We start from the raw sequence: 21,772 nt of genomic DNA on the forward strand, positions 1-21,772 counted from the left end.
GCACTCACGCAGGATAAACTATCATTAAACAAACTGTATGAGGTTAGATTTTTATTCACATAAACATCGCATTAACCATCAGTCCTCATGGGTGAGGTGTGAAACGTTTTTACACATTTGAAGTTTCAGGCAAAAAAGGTGAATCCCAATTAGCTTGCAAATCACTGGCATGGATTTTACCACTGCACTACGTTGTTTTGAAACCGTGCTTGTTTCATAATGAGTGAATCGCAATAATTTATTTAAAAAGCTACTTGTGATTAGCATTTCAAACAGAATGACTAATAGATATACCTGTCCCGAATGCCACAGATGTCAAACTGGAGCTTGCTATAGTTTCCCAGCAGGCCTTGCTGCACCACGTAGAAGTTGATTGGCTGGTTGTTAATGATGACAGAGCGCATGCAGCCTTGATATGCCAGTGTTGGATTCCGACAACCCTGATTGGTTAACACTGATGGACAACCTGTTAAAAAATATTTACAACATAAATAATAGATAATGAATCTCAATAATGTGGCAGTGTAACCATGTGGTCACTGTAGTTAACTAAAACTAAAACCATAAAAAAACAATTTTTTTGTTAGCCTACTTAAAAAGTGTTTTAACTAAAATAAAATAAAATATAAAAACAAACTTAATTCAGCATCTTGCCAAGGACACATTTCACACTTTCATTAAGTTTAACTTGATGTACTAAAATAAGAAGCTAAAACTGTAATACATTTGCTAAAAGTATATAGACTTAACAGAACAAAACAAATTACCTAAATTAATAATTGCTATTAACTAAAATTTTAATGAAATCATGAAATCTAAAATAAAATATTCAAATAAAATATAATTCAAAGTATCTCACTGATACTAAAATAAGAGTGTGTAAGAAATGTAAACAGAATCATATAAATCAAACTACTCTTTTTTTTTTCACTGATTATATTTTGTCAATATAATTGGTTTATTTAACTCCTGCGTAACTATGTTTTGACTATATGAGCTCTTTCAATTTTTAATAGTTCTTTAGAAAAATTAGCTTAGAACACAGCCTAATACAAAAAAATATAAATCTCAAAAATAGAGCCACGTTTAAAAAAATAAAAATAAAATAATGTGTTTGGGGTGAAAAGTGTGTATGATCTTAATCTGCACAATTAAGCTATTAGTAATCCATGATGAAACTTGCAGGATAAAGAACCAAAAGAAGTGGATTTTGTAATTACAGCCCACACAATTGCATTGCACATAAATTATAAGTCAATGCTTTTAACTGTAAAACTAAAGGCTTAGTTTGTTTGTTTAAATGCACTAGCACTCTACCTCCAATTAGCACGCTCCTCCCAGGCTGTGCGATGTCCTTCAGCTGCATGGTGGATGGGGGCTCGTCGTCCACCGAGAGGGAAACCTGGAAACCTCCCACGCTAATGGACACCATGTGCCATTGGCCATCACTCAGAGCCTGACCTGGCAGAGGAAGACACGGAGCGATGTTACGCCTCAAATGCTGCGCATTAATCAGGGCGAATGATTGACAGATCTGGGGTTTGTGCGCTGGAGCTCAACGAGTTAATCTGCATATGTCAGCCCGGCAGAGAATCCACTATTCCCCTTGAGAGGGACGTGCAGAGATTCAGTTTGCCGTCTGCGATGGCAGCCTGCCAGGCAGCCGCATCCAAAATTCAGTCGACATACAGGTGTGCCTGCCAAAGAGTGTTTTACAACTAAAAATCCTGTTTGAATTCTCTGTAAACGTTTTTAGGGTGAACGTACGCATTCGGGATTGGATTTTGTTCACATTGTTGTATGGCGGAGATGCAAATAAGAAGACAAGCACATAACCTTGTATATTTATCCCTTGGAGGGTCTTCCCTTTCACATCTGTTGTTCTTAATTTAAGCTAATTATAATAAGACTAAAGGGGCGTTTGTATCAACAGCGGTTTGCAGTGACTAAACAACCGGTATATTTTCACTAAGAGTTGGCACAATTGAGACAAAATAACAACAACAACAACAATAATAATAATTATTATTATTACAATAATAACATGATATTAATAACAATAGAATAATATTTATTATTATTATTATTATTATTATTATTTGGATTACAACATAATTTAGTGTGTTCTTTTTTTGGATGAGGAGATAAGGATTTGGGCTGACAAGCAGAAGGTTGTAGGTTCAAACCCCACAAGATTCAAACTTCAGAAAGACACACATGTACACTAGTAGGCATCTCACCGATGACTATATCAGAGCTTTGCAGCGCTGATCTGTGGTGTGTGAGTCTAAGCTGGCCGTGAACGAGAAGCAAAAGCAGTCTCTCCGACTCTCGCCTCAGCCAGGCCGACAGTAGCATCCCTTCCCGGTTCCACGTCCGGAACTGGAACGTCACCGACAGCGTTTCAGTGGCAGCGTCCAACGGAAGCGACAGGAAACTGCTGCTGGAGCTCAAGAAGGTGGTGGACACCAGTTGAGGCTGTGAGCAGGTAAAAGTCACATTCCCCTGAAACGAAAGGTTATAGGAGGTTTAAAATAGAGTGCTAGAATAAAAAAATTAAAATCAGGATATGGGTATTTTTATATATATGGGTAAACGTATTTTTGGTGTAGTAAATATTTCAGTGCTTGCACAATAACAAACTATTTTCACTGAATCTAAACACAAATCCATGCAGAAATATGTTCTTTTCATCCTTTGACAGGTTTTGCCCACAGGCAGGCAGACTGAGCGACAGGGGAATAAACAGTAAGTCAAATGTCAGGACTTCGAAGACTGCAGGTCTCCACAGAAACAGAATAGGGGTCTGTTTTTAGACCAACAGTCCAATGGTACTGGACTATATAGTGGGCAATCCATTGATCCGTCTTTCTGTGTGGTCTCAGACAGCAAGCCACAACAGGATCGGCTCCAGACTGTCGGCCTGTCGCATGGTGAACCGCTAGAGGAAAGAGAACGTGTCTGGATTCTTTAAGTAAGGAGGTGACGGAGCGCTAGCAAAACACAATCCAATAAAACCCCAAACACCACAGAAGCACCTCCAGCCTGTGGTGACACACTTTATTTAGTCTAGAAGGAAATGCAACTGATTAAAGCCAACAGGAAAAAACATTTGCATTACCAATAAATAGTATTTATTATTGTAATAATAATAATAATGATAAAAGGCAACAACAAAAATCATAATAAATAAACACATACATACATAGTTAGTTAACAGAAAACAGCATTCATATTTCAATAATTAAATGTATCTAAGTTAAAGCTATATTCTGATAAATAAACACATAAAATAGTATTAATATTTAATAATAAGAATAATAATAAGAAGAATTAAAGCCAACAACAAAAAACATTCTGTTCATATATTTTAAAATGTATTTGTTGTTGTTGTTGTTTGTTTTCTTTTTCCTAATATTCAATCATTGACTATATGTAATGTTTACTATACTAACATTATAGTATAATTGAGAGCTATCAATTTTAACATTTATTAGACTTTAAAAAGTAACAACTTCTAATTTAAGTGAACTTAAAACAATCTTCACATAAACCTATTATAATCAATGTCATATTTAGCTACCTGTGCCCTTCAACAAGTAGGAAATACTGTATATAAAAAAACTGAATAAAGTTATCAAACATTCTAAATTAAATATAGATGAATCCTAAAAGCTACAAAACTTATTGATTTCCTCTTCTTTCTTTTGTTCTTTGATGAACAGACATCACAGCAGCTGGGTTATTTGGTTATTAGGCTGCTATTACTTTAAGAGCTGCCACTGCTGCACGTGACGCATTGTATTTTGGTAACTTCATGACTTAACTGATGACATAGCTACAGTATGACATTGCATGCACATAGTTTCATTCGCACTTTAATATGAAATGATACAGGCTTCAATGTGAGCCACCATATTTGTGCATGCAACTGAAGCACAGTATAAAATTAGTTTATACTGATATATGGCCTGACAACATCTCATCTGCCCGCAGTTCACTGTTGTTCTACAGAAGCTCCTTGTCACCTGTGTCTTTACCGCACTCGTTCGACTAGCACCTGTCGCTGAGACGAAGTGGAGTGTGCATCTGAAAAGTCAGTTTAATGTGGTCATTAAGATGTCCCGCGTCTAAATAAACAATTCTTGTCAAGACAAAAAGAGACAGAAGCAGCATTTGTGAGTGGGTTGGCCAACCCTAGCTCCGCCCCTGCATTAATTGCGTTAAATATTTTTAATGCGTTAAACTGAGTTAAAGCGATAATTTTGACAGCACCAATTCAAATGCAATATAACAGAGATAAAAAAGGTCTTAGACTTTTTGACCTTAGTAATCCCAGACACAGTGTATCCCACATACGCTCTGAAGCCCCACTATGATCACGCTAGCCGCTCAAGAGACACCATGCCTCATTGCCTGACTCTAATTGGGCTCCTAAGGCCCCTTAGTAGTCTGTATATTTGCCTCGCTGAAAACTTACTGCATAATTGAGAGAGAGAGAGGAGGTGTCCGCTGTGAAAATCTCAGAGGGTGGCACGGACTAAGTGGGACTCGGTCCTCTCCGTCATTAGTACCAGAGGCCCGCTGAACTCCCTTGCGGTCCATTAAAGGATGCAATATCCAGCATGTGGGCCAGATTAATGGTTGCAGTGATTAGCTGTGCTCTGGTGTAGTCCACTGCACTGATGTGACATGATATGACAGCCGACGACAAGCCATTACACATGATCACAGTGGGGAAACGGGCAGTAACAATACGAGACCATAAGAATGGGAACTCGCAAAAGTTGCTTGATTTAGAGGACTGTGATTCGTCGAGCCTCAGAACTGGGAAAATGTGGAACACTAAAGCAGGACTGTGGACTTATATTTGGGTACGGAATCATATAAAATTCTGTCATTATCAGGGATTTATGTCCAAATATTCCTACTAAAACAGCTGCTTAAAAAAGAGCACATCTATCTATCTATCTATCTGTCTAGTTCTATATCCATCTATTTATTTAGTTCTATTTTTCTATGTCCATCTATATCCATCTAGTTCTCTAGCCATCTTTATCTATCTAGTTCCATATGCATTTATATCTGTCTAGTTCCATATCTATTTAGTTCTATAGCATATACACCTATCTAGTTCCATATCTATCTATCTATCTATCTATCTATCTATATATATATATATATATAGAGAGAGAGAGAGAGAGAGAGAGAGAGATATATATATATATATTCAAATGTTCTATACCCATCTAGTTATATATCTATCTTTATCTATCTAGTTCCATATCTATCTATATCTATCAGGTTATATATATCCATCTATATCTATCTATATCCAGTTCCATATCCATCCACATCCATCAAGTTCTCTATCCATCTTTATCTACCCAGTTCTTTATCTACCTAGTTCTATATCCATCTATATCTATCAGGTTATATCCATCCATCCATTTATTATTATATATCCATCTAGTTCTTTATTCATCCATTCATATCCATATCTTTCAATTCATTCATATCCATCTAGGTGTCCATCCATCCATTCATATCCATCTAGTTCTCCATCCAGCCATCCATCCCTTCCCTGACTTATTGCTTTAATCTACAATTAAAAACCATATATTTATGGTTAATATTTCAATACAACCAAAACAATATGAAATAATATGGACATATGAACATCACACTTGTGGTGTAGTCAGATAAGCAGAAACATGTCATTAGACAAAGCCATCCCTCTCATTAAAACCCCTCCTTCATTTCAAAATGACAGTAATTTAGTCCCCAGACCTTTGGTGAGGTGCAGTTTTATGAGGTATTCATCAGTGGATCATTTATGAGGTGTAATCTAAGGCCATAGCAGCTCTTGGAGACTGATTGCCCACCTTTTAAAAGATATTTTAATGACACAGCTCTCAGCGCTGTGGGAATAATGTGGACAAAACCACAATTCATTCTCTTAAAAAGCTCCCTTGTGGTGCCATAGTATACTGGCGACAGCTAAAAAAAATTTCAAATAGTTCCATTTCACTCCCTGCTGACCAGTTCTACAGAAAACTAAACCAGCGGTAAAATGCATTTCTGGAAAAATGCAGGTGAAAACTAATGAGAATGAAAATTTAAATCAATTTCTTTACAAACACTGTTTGCGCTCCACTACCAAAATTCATCACAATCCACAGACTTGGCTGTAGAAAGTTCTCGCACCTTTCCGTGCTGGTGCTATTAGGGAAAATCACTAAATACTCTGGTCAAGAACCATCCATTATGGATAGGATGGGACGGGATTGCTAATTCATCAAGACCTGTGGAAATCTTTCTTATTTTATAGCTTTTTCATGACCCTGACAACAACAATAACAAATGTATGAGATGATCAATAATAAATGTACAAGATAAACATCCTCACCACACTGTAGATCTGAGGTTTGCGTCGTTTGGCTAAGTCAATGATGTTGACTCCATTGTAGTAGAGGTTCTCCATACATCCATGGAAGTTTTTCCGCAGGAACGTGCCTGGTTTTCCGGGAAGAGGGATTCCTCCAAAGCTGAGCTTTGTGAAATGAATGGGAAAACAACAGTGATTGGAGAGGTTTTACAACATAGCGGGAAATGTGTTCCAATCATTAGTCAAGTGATTTGGCGCATGAGGTGTTATGCTCTTAACTCATCAAAATTACATGATTAAGGTCATCACGTTAAACAACATAAATAGACACCGTGTATACAATTAAGTTAAAAGGAGATCAAAAAAAGAACAGAACTGACTGAATTGTTAATTGTCTAAAATGATTTCATTTTAATTAATAATGAATAAATACATGTATTCAAGATCCCATAAAGTAGTAAACATAAAGTAATTAAATATAAAGTAATAAATTAAATATATCCTATTTATTATAAATTGACTCTAGATAGGATTTCATTGGAGAAAAACATTGTCCAGGATGACTCATAAATCTGTTTTCTTGGAAAAGACAAATTTTATAATAATTTCTGATATCCTAATATATGCTAAAAGTAACGTGACCTCAAACCTAACAGCAATGAAAAAGACTAAAAGCTGCAAAACTAGTGTTAAGGATCTCTATATGGATCTGCTAATATACTGTGCAAAAAATGTAATAAATAAAACAATGTAAAGTAATCAAAATCATTCTCACCTCATAATCAACTTCCAGCGAATCATCCAGCCCACCCGTCCTCACGTGTTTGGTTAGTCTGTCAACGGTGAAGTTGATTTGTTTGTTAAATCGCTCGATCAGGACAGAGTGCCAGTGCTGGTCGTCCAGAAGATTTCCCAGAAACACAGAGACGTGGCCGCTGCTAGGGTGCGTCTTAGCATCGTCTTGAGAGAAAAAAGATTTTTTAGAAATATAAAAGTATTAAATTATATTTTAGTGTCATCGTTTAAGTTCTTTCTTAGTATATCCATTTTTTTTACATTTGAGAAATTTACTAACGACATACTGTGCAACAGTCTTATTTTAGTATTTTTATATACTATTATAGTATTTATTAGTATTTTGCATTAGCTTTTATTTTATATTTTCAGTATTCATTTTATTTTTATTTTAGGTTTTAGTACTTTCATTTAGTGCTTTTATCATTTATTAGTTTTTTATTTTTCTATTTCTATTTAGCTTTATGTTTTTGCTCATTTTAGCTCTCCAACTTTTTTTTTTTTCAGTTTTCATCAGTTTTTATTTCTATCTTTTTAGCTTTCCATATAATATTGAGATCTTATTTTTTATTTTAATTAGATACATTTTTAATAGTTTTAGATTTAATCATATGTAACAATACCAACACTTACACAGGTGCACATAAATACCATTTATATCATGCTACTAAATGAAACCAAATTAAAATGTTGTCAGAAGCAAACATTTTATCAGTTTCTAATTTTACAGCATCTTTATAATGGGCAACCTTAGAAAGAAAATTATCAAACGGTCTCTTTTTCAGCACGTTTTCAAAACGAGCCATAAATAGCTTAGGAAAGGTGTGCCTTGTGCCGTCTCCTCTGTTTGATCCTTCTGAACTTCCTGGAAAGAAACCTGCTGTATTGATGATAAAAGTACAGAAAGAACAGCCTATCTTGACAAAGTGAGAGAAGCCTGTCAGGAACACGTTCAGCTCATATTTCACCACAAAATCAAAAGAAACAAATATGAAATTATATTTTGCACAAAGAAAAGTAAGCTTATTTTTAGCACCATTAATATTCATTGAATTGTCACATTAATTGCATATCAATTAAGCACATTTTTGTTTTTAATAAAGGAGAAACGCCAAATTAATGGTGTCAGTGAATCTGAGAAAAAAAACTTAAGTAATTTAACTTTGAGAGCTTTTTGTGGCTTTCAGATACAGGATGAATGCAAATTTAAAAGGAAACATTGTCATGATAAACAGCATCAACATCATCTCAGTTCAGTATACTTAGCAATCAGAGCTCGCCACCGCTCTTAGCGTAACGTGCAACTTATTCCATCTGACTGCTGGTGCTAATTGAACACGAGGCTCAGAAAGCGCTGGGACTCTACATTAGACTGCTCTTTGTGACAGCTCGATACACTTATATGTGATTACGCTGCAGATTTGGCCTCTTAATCAAATCTTTGTTTCACAACTGCCTCTCATATGATTACGGTAAGATGCCATGATTGTGTCTGTGAACACTTCCTCTTGCTGGAGTGATAGAAGGGCTCTACAAAACCCAAAGATGCGGAATAACCTAAACACATTGCTTTGAATCTCTCCAAAATGGGTGTTTTGAGGCTTTTAGTCCACATATATTAGATCTGAGGATAATTTGAATGCTAGTGTACACTTAAATGTTATTTTGTGCAATTTGCATACTATCTTTCATGAATGAAAACACAGATACAGTGGGGGAAAAATTATTTGATTCCCTGCTGATTTTGTACGTTTGCCCACTGACAAAGAAATGATAAGTCTATAATTTTAATGGTTGGTTTATTTGAACAGTGAGAGACAGAATAACAACAAAAAAATCCAGAAAAACGCATTTCAAAAAAGTTATTTGACTCATTAAAATGCAAATCAATTTATAAGTATTTGACCCCTTCGCAAAACATGACTTAGTACTTGGTGGCAAAACCCTTGTTGGCAATCACAGAGGTCAGACGTTTCTTGTAGTTGGCCACCAGGTTTGCACGCATCTCAGGAGGGATTTTGTCCCACTCCTCTTTGCAGATCCTCTTTAAATCATTAAGGTTTCGAGGCTGACGTTTGGCAACTCAAACCTTCAGCTCCCTCCACAGATTTTCTAACGTCTGGAGGTTAGGTCTGGAGACTGACTAGACCACTACAGGACCTTAATGTGCTTCTTCTTGAGCGACTCCTTTGTTGCCTTGGCCGTGTGTTTTGGGTTATGTCATGCTGGAATACCCATCCACGACCCATTTTCAATGCCCTGGCCCTGACGGTACATGGCCCCGTCCATCGTCCCTTTGATGCAGTACAGTTGTCCTGTCCCCTTAGCAGAAAAACACCCCCAAAGCATAATGTTTCCACCTCCATGTTTGACGGTGGGGATGGTGTTCTTGGGGTCATAGGCAGCATTCCTCCTCCTCCAAACACGGCGAGTTGAGTTGATGCCAAAGAGCTTGATTTTGGTCTCATCTGACCACAGTTCTCCTCTGAATCATTCAGATGTTCATTGGCAAACTTCAGATGGGTCTGTACATGTGCTTTCTTGAGCAGAGGGACCTTGCAGGCGCTGCAGGATTTCAGTCCTTCACGGCGTAGTGTGTTACCAATTGTTTTCTTGGTGACTATGGTCCCAGCTGCCTTGAGATCATTGACAAGATCCTCCCGTGTAGTTCTGGGCTGATTCCTCTCCGTTCTCATAATCATTGAAACTCCACGAGGTGAGATCTTGCATGGAGCCCCAGTCCAAGGGAGATTGACAGTTATTTTGTGTTTCTTCCATTTGCGAATAATCACACCAACTGTTGTCATCTTCTCACCAAACTGCTTGGTGATAGTTTTGTAGCCCATTCCAGCCTTGTGTAGGTCTACAATCTTGTCCCTGACATCCTTGGACAGCTCTTTGGTCTTGGCTATGGTGGAGAGTTAGGAATCTGATTGATTGATTGCTTCTGTGGACAGGTGTCTTTTATACAGGTAACAAGCTGAGATTACTCCCTTTAAGAGAGCGCTCCTAATCTCAGCTCCTTACCTGTATAAAAGACACCTGGGAGCCAGAAATCTTGCTGATTGATAGGGGATCAAATACTTATTTGACTCATTAAAATGCAAATGAATTTATAACTTTTCTGAAATGCGTCTTTCTGGATTTTTTTGTTGTTATTCTGTCTCTCACTGTTCAAATAAACCTACCATTTTTACAAAAATCAGTTTTATTTAAAAATTATTTAACTGTCCACATATGTGGACACCATGCAACAAAGGCGTAAAATGGGACATAAAGCCACAGCTGACAACATGGAATATTGTGTTTTTTTAAATGGCATGTTATGCTATTTATATCAGCTCAGTTATTAAAAACAATAATATTACAATATAATAACAATAAAACACATATTGTAGGAACAATAACAGTAGTTACATATATGCGGAAACCTATTAGCAATATGGGCAAATCATGGAAAAAACATTCACTGCTGTCACTAGCTGGGTTTCCATCACCCTGTTTTAATGCGCATTTTGAAGTATCGCATGAGTACGAGTGAGAACGAGTGATGGAAACGCCAAATTTCGAATAAAAATCCCTTAATTCGCAAAAACGTTTTTATGCTCACTTGAGGTGGTTTTTGACGAAAAAGGGTTAATGCGAATAATGGGAGATGGAAATTAATTTTGCGAATAAATTCCTCCAAGCGCATCAAAAAAGTCATGCGACTTTGCGCTATGAGATGGAATAACTTGACTAGCAGCGGACCAATCTCATTCCACAGCATCTAAAATGTTGTTATGGTCGTTCTGAAATGCCTGAGCAGTCTGTCATCAAAGTATTTCTATATAATTGTCTTACACGACTGTGTTCCCAAACAGCAGCATCCACCTCCGAAAGCAATGACAACATTTATTGTGTTTCGTCTGCTCGCTCTGAGGCGCAATTAATTGTTTGTATATGAAAATTATTATATTCAGTAGCTTATCCTAGTTTTCTATAGGCTACTTAGTGCCAGTTTACCAGGAAGTGATGATCTTGTTCTCTTTGACTCATTGGATGGAAACGGTGCTCGTTTGCAAATGTTTTATGCGATATTCCAAATTTGCGCACAAGTTAAACTCGCAGCTTTGAATGGAAACCCGGCTACTGTCACTTCCACTGTCCTCTGGGATATTCTCTATTATTCTGTACTGACTCTGACCTATGCTGTCCCTCTTTGGAAGGCAAAATGCAAATTTGTCTCCATATGTATGAGTAAAGTTGCCATTTAATGCTGTAATATGTAATTGTAAATGGTTATTTATGGTGATATATTTATTAAATGTCTGTTTTATTACAATATAAGACAATTCATAACATCTTTGAAAAAATAGAATAGATATAATAGAAGGCTACAGAAATCAGACTTTATGCAGTCTGACTCCACTGTTGCATGACGTGGACAGTTGGTTTTTGGTCAATAAAAACTACATTTTACTCAAAATTTTGGTTTATATATATATATATATATATATTTTTTATCTCAATTGAGTTTTTCACAGATATTAGATTTAGCACATGGCTATCGCTGTCAGCCATCTTGGATTAATGATGTCATCAAGCAATGAATATTTGGAATGCAAGATAGTAGCCACTGTTACAATATTGCTGTCAATCTACTGACACTGCCCTCAAGTGGTTTGGAGAAAATTACCATGATAAATGAACCCTAACATGATATCCAGGAAATCTAGCTTTTTCAAAGCATTTGTGGCCACAAGCTTGCGTAGAGTACATTTCAGGCCTTCGTTTTGAGTTTAAAAGGCTATAGAGAGCTCTCACTCACCCAGATTGATATGCAGGGCCAGTCGGCCCTTATGCAGCTCTAGGGTGATGTAATCGCCTCTTTGTCCCTCTCCATGCACAAGGACCCCATCCGCACGCTGGCTCTTAAACCGTAGAGAGATGACATCTTTCACAGTGCTGGTGGACTTCTGATTAAATCGGTAGAGCAAAGAGCTCCTGCCGTTGAAGTCTGCAACATCCGACTCTGAGAAATGGAAGGGAAAAAAGAATGCATCATGGTCATAAATACTAAGCAAGATAAACCTAATTTAGTTTCTTAAAAAAAAAAAAAAAAAAATATTTAGTACAATTTATCAGTAAATGTTTATCTAAACAGTGTTTGCTTTCACATTGTTTTAGAAACTCAAAGCAAATAAAAATAGAAAAGCAAAAGAAAAAAGTTAAGTAAAACAAAGCACAACAAAACAAAAATAACACAATAACAAAACAAAGCAATAAAAGAAAGCAAAACAAAAACAATAGCAAAGAAATGGAAAAAAAAAAAAAAAAACAAAGCAAAGCAAAGTGAATCAAAGGAACAAAAATAAAAACAATAGCAAGCAAAACACCAAAACAACACAATGACAACGAAAAGCAAAACAAAACAATAGCAAAAGCAAACAACACAACTATAATAACAACGACAACAAAGTAAAGTTAAAATAGCTCTTGAGCTCTAGTAAAACACTATCAAAATTCAAAAGAATATAAGAAGAACCAGAATGGTACACAATAAGATCTGTCTTAAGAGTTAGGGTCAGTTTATTTTATCTTATTACCTTCTTAAAAACTTTGGCCAGAATTTAAAGAAATATGAAGCCTGTCTCGAAGCAACCCTTCAGAACAAATTCTACCCTGGCAGTAAAAGGCAGAAATGTGGATTTTGACCCAGGCTCAGAGTTCAGACATTACATTTTTGCTCTCTTTCTCCATCTCTCTCCTCGTCGGATGCCAGAGTGCGAGAGACTGAAGCTAACTAGCCGTGACAAGCAAAGCCTCGCAAAGAGCTCGGAGCCGTCTGCTGAATATAGAACTAACACAGAGGGTCCAGGAACATCAGCAAGCGCAATGAGGCTGAGTTAGATGAAGTGGGGAGATCAGATGAGAATGTGTTTGATTTTCGTTTTTTGCACAAGTTGCCGTTTTGATGGAGGCGCAATGCATGTCAAGATGGAACGATAAGAAAATATAGCTTTATCTCAAAGTCTTTCAATCAAAGAGGCACAACAATAATCACCAAATAACCATATAAGTTATATAAACTATGACCTTGAGAACTGAGAGGATAGAAAGAAGAGAAGCTGAAAATACTGCCAGGTTCAAGGGGGGGAAAAAAACTAATGCATATTGTATAATCTTTCCTGAGGGGAAAGAACAAAAACAATGAAGTTCAAACTCGCAACTGCATCTGAACTCAGCCAGACGGCTCACTAAACACAACACACAGTGGATTCACGTCATGATTGAATAATTTATTATTTAGGATTGTAGATGGCAAAATAAACTTATATTTTCTGTATATCTTACTGCCTACATGAAATCTGGGACCAAAGAGATAAGAATAAAGATTAAATTGACAGCTTACTCATTCAACGCTGATATTTCTTACTCATTTCTTACATATTTCTTACATATTTAAATTTTGTTAACTGAAATAATGCTGGAATAAAATATAAATATTTGATAATGTATAAGAAATTAGAAATGCTGCCTTGGCAACTAACTGAAAAAAGCACTAAAGTCACTAAATAATTAAAAACTAAAGCAGCAATAAAAATAAGTTGAACCTAAATACTATTTAAAAAACTAATAAAAATGACAAAATCACATAAAAAAAACAAATAAAAAAAAACTGTAAATAAATGTTCATTCAAAATATTAATAAAGACTATAATTATACATAAATAATATTAATATAACAATCGATACAATCAATCTCAGATGGATTATTTAGAAATATGAGAAAAGAAGTGTTTGGGATTGACATTCAATACTGAATTAAAATGTATTTGAAATATGCTTTGTATTTCGTTGATGTCTTTTTGCTGTTTATTTAATGTTACTAATGATGGCCTTTAAATATGTCAAAGGATTAAAATGATATACACTGCAATAATAATAATAAAAATAATAATAATAATGAAATCAGCAATGCTGATCTTGACAACCCATGGTATCAGACTGAAAATAAAATAAACACATGCCATATTTTAAATCTTTTTGTTTCCAATAATTTTCACAATCACTCAGCATGGAAAATGTGTGTGAAAAATGTGTATATTCTGTTTGGGCCTGCTTATTGCTTAAGAGACACACAAAGTTGTCCACAAACTCAGAATTAGACCTCACTTTATCTGTGGGTCTCTTGGTGGCATCAACACAGCGGTGCTCCAATGTGAATTAATGACTGTACAGGGACACTCACACACTTATGCTCTTGCTACACACTCCCCATTTTAGACATACACACACAAACAGTTTATACCACGAAGCCACGGCCTTAAATTGCAGTTAGCAGCAGAGGAGCTTGACAGATTTAAAACTAATTGACTTCAGGAGCATTTTAGCAGTGCATGAATAAGGCCAACACACCACCGAGGACGTCCGGTTTATCCCACAGAAGACAAATATGAATAGAGGGAGACCAGAGGGAACGTGTGCGTTCACTTTTTTTTTTTTTTTTTTAAAGACTCAGATATGTTTGAATTCACTTTTCCCCCCATTTGCTGCCACATTTTCTGTTTTCTCCCTTACATGTTTGTCCTCTGTATTTCTTCCCAGGAGTTAGCAGACATGTTCATATGTCCTTTGTGCTAACATTGAGCGCTGCTGTGTGAAGCCATTGTATGTTTGGCACATACTACGGCAGGGCTAATTATATTACCGAGCACTAATTCACTGCTTGATTAATTCAGGGCTCTTTTGGAATGCAAGCTGTGCTCATGCTAATGCTAACCTGCCAGTGGTCTGACTTTGAGAAAGCACTAGCGTCGCTGTTATCAAACCCTATTACTGAAATACTGTGTGGTCAGCACCCACTTATCATGTTTGATCAACACAGTAAACCAAGTCGCCCCCATCGGTGTCACATTCCGCCCTATCTCACGAAATTAACGTTTAGAGAATAAACATGGCGGTGATAGGTCAGCGAGTCAGGCTTTGAATTGACAATTGGTCTTGCTAGTGCACAGACTGCAAATACAAAGCACCTGAGGAGAGACCGAGAGTAAGGAACAAGGAGGGAGTAGGGGAAGGAAAAAAGAAAGAAAACGAGCACTAGCAAGCCTGTGTTATAAATATTTCAAGCACAAGGCGTGTGGCGCTGGCTACCCTTGAGGTAACCGATTGATTGTTACTCTGCACTTTGATACTCAGGGAAGGCAGGTCTAAACCAACTCAACCCGACTGCAGTAAAACAACATTACAGTGAACTATCCAGACTAGCTGAACTTTTGCCCTTACCAAAATTAACCATGGTTTTACCACAAATAAAACCACTTGGTTACTATAGTTAAACTGTGGTAACTACAAATTAACCATTCTTTTTCTACACTAATCATAGTTTAACCATGGTATTTGTAGAAAAACTCTGGTTATACAAATTGAAATCAATACACAAAAAAACTATGGTTACTACACTTCTACTATAGTAAAACCATGGTTAATGTCCGTAAGGGTGAAACCACAGCTTTCTTCCTTCAAGCCATGTCAGTACGATTGTATGTGTAAGACGCACTTGATTGTTTCATTTAATGCACTCCCACCTCCAAAAGATTTGAAGAAAACCTTTCAGCACTGGAAATACGTGGAAATATATTGCTGCACTGATTTAGCTGGTTGACTTGTACAATAAAACTAAAATTAAAATAAAACAAAATCTCCCTCCGTGGCACCATAAAGGCTTGTTCACACTAGCAAAACAATTCAGTCTGATTTTCACATGCGATTTACAACGAAATACAAACACATATAAAAGAAATGGCAGACGGGTTGTACGAGAATGCAAATTCACTCTCTGACAGTAGGTGGTGCTTTTAAAGCAGAAATACCCTGGTTATTCAAAGCGCTACGTAACTTTACATGTCAGATCTCACTTGTCATGAAGTCAAACAGTATTTACATGTTTTCAATCAGCAGTTCATATTTTTAAGTTAGCTATGTTCAACAACAACACTAAATACAAGAGTACAAAGAAAGACAGCTGGTTACAGATTCTTAAACTGCTTTTTATTGATGCTTAGCCAAATTTACAATTTTTTTCATTTTATTCCAAAATAGTAACTCAAGGCAATAACAATTTAAACAATATATTTTATTTAAAAATATTTTATTTTTGAACTGATCTTCAGCTGTTCTTTTTAATAATAAACGTATGATGCACCATTAACCAAATAAACTTACAGAGATGTACCATTAATTTAATTTAAAAGCTAATTGCTCACTAAAAAGCCCCAAAGATCATGTTTTAACACCATTATATTGTTTATTCAGACTGATTTGCGAACGCAGAATGTGCATGAACACACCTGGTGGGATTATCGCATGAACCAATCACATCTAAACATAACCAGTCATATCCAATCATATCCCAGTAAAGGCATTTCATTCCGAATACATAAAGTACCAATTACACACCAAATGTACATTCAGTACTCACTGTATGCACAGCCATAGACCTCTACTCTGAGCCCCATCCATCCCCCGGGACTCCAGTCCACTGGCAAGAACCGCAGAAATCGTGTTCTTATGGAGTGTGAGAGCTTGTGATGAACAGTCCCATCTGAATTTGTATTTCCAGGGAAAGTCTACAAAAAGAAATAAAAATTGTTAGTTTGCCCAGCAGTAGCTTGTCCAAGATCTGATCTTAGTAGGTGCACTTCATGTGTTAATGAATCAACATCATTTCAAACAAGGTTTTCCTGCTGGATGAAAGGCCATATTTACTGCCATTTGGCGAATTTTCATGGACAAAAAAAAAAAAAAAACATTTATTACAACAGGGAATTTATGTGATGAGGAATTTCACATGAGGTTAGTCAAGTCAATTTTTTGCTAATGTGACCACACCCTCGCTTTACCACATCTATTAACATCTTGTGAGTTAAGTTTTCGTAAACTTTGAGACATTTTCAAATTCATTTAGTGTCTAAAGTGCAATTGTTAGCTTTGTACATTGTTGGCATTCCTGTGTTTTTTTTTTTTTTTTTTAACAACTTTTTATTAAATTTTCTTCTGGGAACAGCAGTAAAAACCAAAAAGCAACTGAGCAAATTTAGAACCCACCCACAATAAAATTATTTTTACAAGGATTCTAGAAAAGATGACAGAACATCAAAAGCTGAATGCCATAAACCCACAGTTTCCACACTAGATCCATGCATATGAGAAGTTGAGAGTTCCATTGAGATAATGTCCAACAAATACACAGTCCAGGTTCGTCTGTCCATTGTGTGAGGAGGATTCCAACGGTTGACTAACATTTTTTTTTTGCTGCTGTGAGAGCAGTTAACAGTAAACATTTTTATTAGACGGACAAGGTGAAGTCCCAAAAGTCATTCATGAAAAAAATGGCGCGGAGTCAAGAGCTGAGAGCAAAAAGGTGAGGGGCACTCCCAAAAATAACAATGCAAAAACGTGCCTAAAGATTCTTGCGAACAGAGATTACACTTAGGAGAAGATGACAGATTCATATTCAGAACAAAAAAAAAAGCTTGAGAGTGTGATTCCTTTGGTCCAGATATATCTAGGATATGCGACATTATAGAATCCGTATCTGCACCCAATACAATTTCAAAATCCGAAAATTTCAAGAGATAGGTTGACAAAAACAGAGAAAAAGTAGGGTCAGGAGTACAAGGGGCATAAACTGAAAGAAATACAATATTCATATTCTTCATTGTTTTTATATGTGTTATTCTACCCTAGATAGTAATATTTAACATCTTCCGCACCAATATTAGGGCACCCTTGGTTTAGTATCCAAATATGAATGAGATACCACTTCATAAAACCTATTATTACAGCTGTGTATATCCTCCTCTTTCAAATGGGATTCTTGAACTAACACTATATCAATCTTTCTTCTTCGCAAAAAATCCAGAAAACCTGAACGTTTGTGAGGGCCATTTAGGCCATTAATATTACAACTCAGAATACTAAGGTCAGTCATAGGTATCGAACAGAATTACTGCATAATAAGACAAAATACAAGTTTGAAAATAAAACCTGTTGAGTCTACCATTAAACCGCCCCCCACCCTTCCTGTCACTATTAAAAAAACAACATAAATACATTCCCATGAACTATGGCAGATCAAACCAAGAACAAACCTTGATCTGCCAGCACCCCTTAACATGGTCCATGGCGTCAACAAAAATCTGCACATTACTGAAGCACCAACATTGGACCCATAGTCACATATTGAGTAGGTAGTATCTCTATTTAAAAAAAAAAAAGATAGAGAGAGAGAGAGAGAAGGAATACAACTAAAACATAAATAAAATAACATCATAATCAGTAAGCGATACTGTATGCACAATGAAAGCTTCTAGAAACTATGAATTAAGAAGTGAACATTAAAGTGCACATTGAAAGACAGTCACCTAACCATTTACAGCATCTCTTCTCCGATTAGACAGCAAATGTCCCGCTGAAATTCACTGAGAGTTCGTGGATGTATGGGATCTGAGAAAAACTCTTGCTTCTTCTGGGGAGTATAGAATTTTAGGATCACCTTGATTGAGAATGACCTTCAGCGTTGCAGAATAAAGAAGAAAATTCTGGATGCATTTGCGCCTTCCTAATTGGCGCAAATGCACTTCTTCTTTTTGCGGTGACCGGAGAAAAATCTGGAAAGAACGACAGCGTTGCTCCGCCGGATGTTTTCACCGGGCGTGAAGTCTGGCGGCCCGCAAAATGAGCTCCCTGTATGTGTACCGCAACAGTTTAAAGATGAAAACCCGTGGTTTAGCGCGATCTGAGGAGAGCCTTGTGTACACGCGATGCACTTGCTCCACTTCAATCTCTTTTCCCGCCAGAGACGGGAGCCACGTTGGTAGCAATCTTTTCAAAAAGCCCATAGGGTCGTCCTTTTTGGAACCTTCAGGCAATCCGACCAGAGGCAGATTGCTATGCCTATTGCGATCCTGTAAGTTCACAACCTGTTGCTCGAGCGCGGCTACTCGCCTAATGTGATCTGCGACAACTTTCTTTTGTTCTCTCATCTCCCCTGTAAGAAGATCCAATTTAGAGCATAGCGACTGAACAACTGACATGTGAGAAACTAACTCGTTCCGCATCGCCATCAACTCGGTTCTTAGAATGTCCTCAAAGTGTGTAACAGTGTTCGCCATCTTGTCCACCATATCGCTCACGGTCGGTAGCTTGGATTTCTTCTTAATCAGAGAAGCCGACGGTGACAACTCCTGCTGTTTCTGATTATATGCCATCAGGGAAAGTATTATTAATGAATTAATGAATTAAAAAAAAAAAAAAAAAAAAGGGCCAAATGTACGGAGCTCTACTCAAGTGCGACTAGGTTTATGAGCACGTCACGTGACTCTGCATTCCTGTGTTAATGTTTGGCTGGTTAGCAGGTGCTTACTCATTTTATTTCTTCATTGACTGCCCTAATATTTGCTAATGAAGTTCATTTATAGAAGTCGGAAAACAGATATTGAAGTTACTGGGAAAGTACATTAGCTTTCTGCAGGTACTTTAGCCAACTTAGACTCAATTAGCATATAGGTTTACCTCAAAGAAACTCTTCCAAAGTCAGAGAGTTGATTATCTATACATAGAGCTGAACTTTTGCCAAGCTGCATTTACCTAAGATTTAAAAAACTAACACAAAAAGTTAGCGGGGAGCCGCTGGCAGCGTTAGTTTCTTTAAGCTGCACTCAAAGCGTCGCTGCTAATCTAAACCTCCAGGTTTAGAATAGCTGGGGGTCCTACCTCCAGCTGTAGAGCCTACCAGAAAAATGGCACGACCAGGAGGCACCTACCGCTCTTTAAAAATGTTCCACGTCTTTTAATCTTCTACTCATTAAAATGCTTCACACCTTCAAAGACTTCCATTAAACTCCGTTCTCAAACTAATCAGCACCTTTTTTTCCTCCCGCTGGGTGGAAGATAAAAGAACCAAACATTAAACCATCAACGAACAAAAAATTAAATAAAAATAAAGTTGTAATGAGATGAATTAGCCGCAGAAAATGTATACACCACCTCCACCTCCTCCTACGGCTCTCAGTGTTTGTTTAGCTCCGATGATTACATTAGCAGGAATCCAAGTTTCGTAATGAGAGACGACGGAGATGGCAGGTAAGATCTCAGTAATGTTTCGCCCCAGATCTCTTCGAGCTGTGCTAAATAAGAACGCCAGGGAATGATGGAGCTTTGAAATGACTAGTATTGATTCAGAAGAGGAGGGTGAAGCCCATTTGTTTGCCTGTAAGTGTGGAGGCAATGCAACCGCTGTCTCTTGTGGTGCAAGGGCCGTGCTGATCGATTCCAAAGTTGTCAAAATAAAACTACCCAAAAAAAGAAAACGTAATTCAAATTGGGTAGACAAGGATTTCAGCTGCACTGCCAGTGACCAGTGAGGTCAGGAGACCATGAAATAAGTTTGGGAAGGAATATAAAGCCACATCACTCAAAATAGAGGGTGTATTTAATCTTAGTTTAGGCGATTAAGTGAAATTCAAGTCGGTAATTAAAATTTGAACATTTCGTGGGTGGCTGGTTTTCGATGGGAAGTGTGTGCTGACAGTGTCTGAGTGCATGGGCGGATGCATTAATTTATCCTAGTAAATTATTATGATTTCGTTAAAGACACAGATGCTTAATGATTATGGGTGTGTATGCATTTTATTCCAGTCATAAAAGCCCCCCTGATCCACATTATCTGGAAAGCTTTTACAGTTCTTATTGCACCGGCCGAAGTACTAATGTATTATAAATATAATAAAAGGATGGATTATGTAAGAGTACTTGGATAACTCACCCCTATGTTGTCCTCTTGTCTGAACTGCTTCCAAGCTCTTCCTGTGTCACTGTACAGCAACATGTAACTCGTAACCCAATCAGAGCTCCCAAAACGACCCTGGGTTGCTACAGCTGTGACCTCGACCCGTTCTCGTAAATCCACCTGTAGCCATCGTAGCCTGTCTGTTCGTTCTGGAGCCCAGCCGCCACTTCCTAACACAAGAACAGAAGGGGTGCATTGTAACTGAGTTCATATACAAGCAACAAAAAGATGCAACTTAACCTGTGTTGATTTAATTTTAAATTTATTTTTTAATTGTTTTTATTTAATTTCACTAAAACATGTGTTTCAATGAGCCGTTTTAGGAAGGCGTGGCAGAGTCTTAACTTTTATAAAAAATATCTCTTTGAGTTTGAGACTTTAATCTTTGCAACTTTACAGATCTTGTAACACTCCAAAGACAAAGGAAAATATGAAATCGTATCATATGACCCCTTTAAAACCTATTGATAACTCTTATCAACTGACAAAGATGTGTTTACAGTAGACTTTATGCATTCAGAATTACTTCAGACCACAACATGAATATGGGCATGAGCAAATTATTTCGTGATTCTCAATATTTTAATTAAATTATTATTTATTTATTTATTTATTTTAGATTCTGAATTCCCAAAACTTCTTGACAAAAAAGAAACCTCGGATGTTTTAACTTTATGCCAGCTCACTTGTGCAAAGCACATTGTTAAAAACAACAAAAGATTGTGCTGTCAAGCTAGAATGCTATTTATAAG

The 21,772-nt window shown here is 36.9% G+C and overlaps 1 protein-coding gene across 1 annotated transcript in view; it reads right to left on the reverse strand.

Moving 5' to 3' along the window:
* cntnap5b (contactin associated protein family member 5b) overlaps nucleotides 1-21,772 on the reverse strand; it is a 64,293-nt gene that overhangs the window by 27,130 nt on the left and 15,391 nt on the right. Inside the window, exons 3-10 of the mRNA XM_058761347.1 lie at nucleotides 20,997-21,190; nucleotides 16,650-16,797; nucleotides 11,994-12,197; nucleotides 7,164-7,348; nucleotides 6,410-6,553; nucleotides 2,241-2,505; nucleotides 1,318-1,461; nucleotides 295-466 (exon numbers count right to left, since the gene is read on the reverse strand). Coding sequence (XP_058617330.1) covers nucleotides 295-466; nucleotides 1,318-1,461; nucleotides 2,241-2,505; nucleotides 6,410-6,553; nucleotides 7,164-7,348; nucleotides 11,994-12,197; nucleotides 16,650-16,797; nucleotides 20,997-21,190 — 1,456 coding nt within the window. The remainder of the gene's footprint in view (nucleotides 1-294; nucleotides 467-1,317; nucleotides 1,462-2,240; nucleotides 2,506-6,409; nucleotides 6,554-7,163; nucleotides 7,349-11,993; nucleotides 12,198-16,649; nucleotides 16,798-20,996; nucleotides 21,191-21,772) is intronic.

This window comes from Onychostoma macrolepis, chromosome 22, assembly GCF_012432095.1.
Source record: "Onychostoma macrolepis isolate SWU-2019 chromosome 22, ASM1243209v1, whole genome shotgun sequence".
Classification (NCBI taxonomy): Eukaryota; Metazoa; Chordata; class Actinopteri; order Cypriniformes; family Cyprinidae; genus Onychostoma; species Onychostoma macrolepis.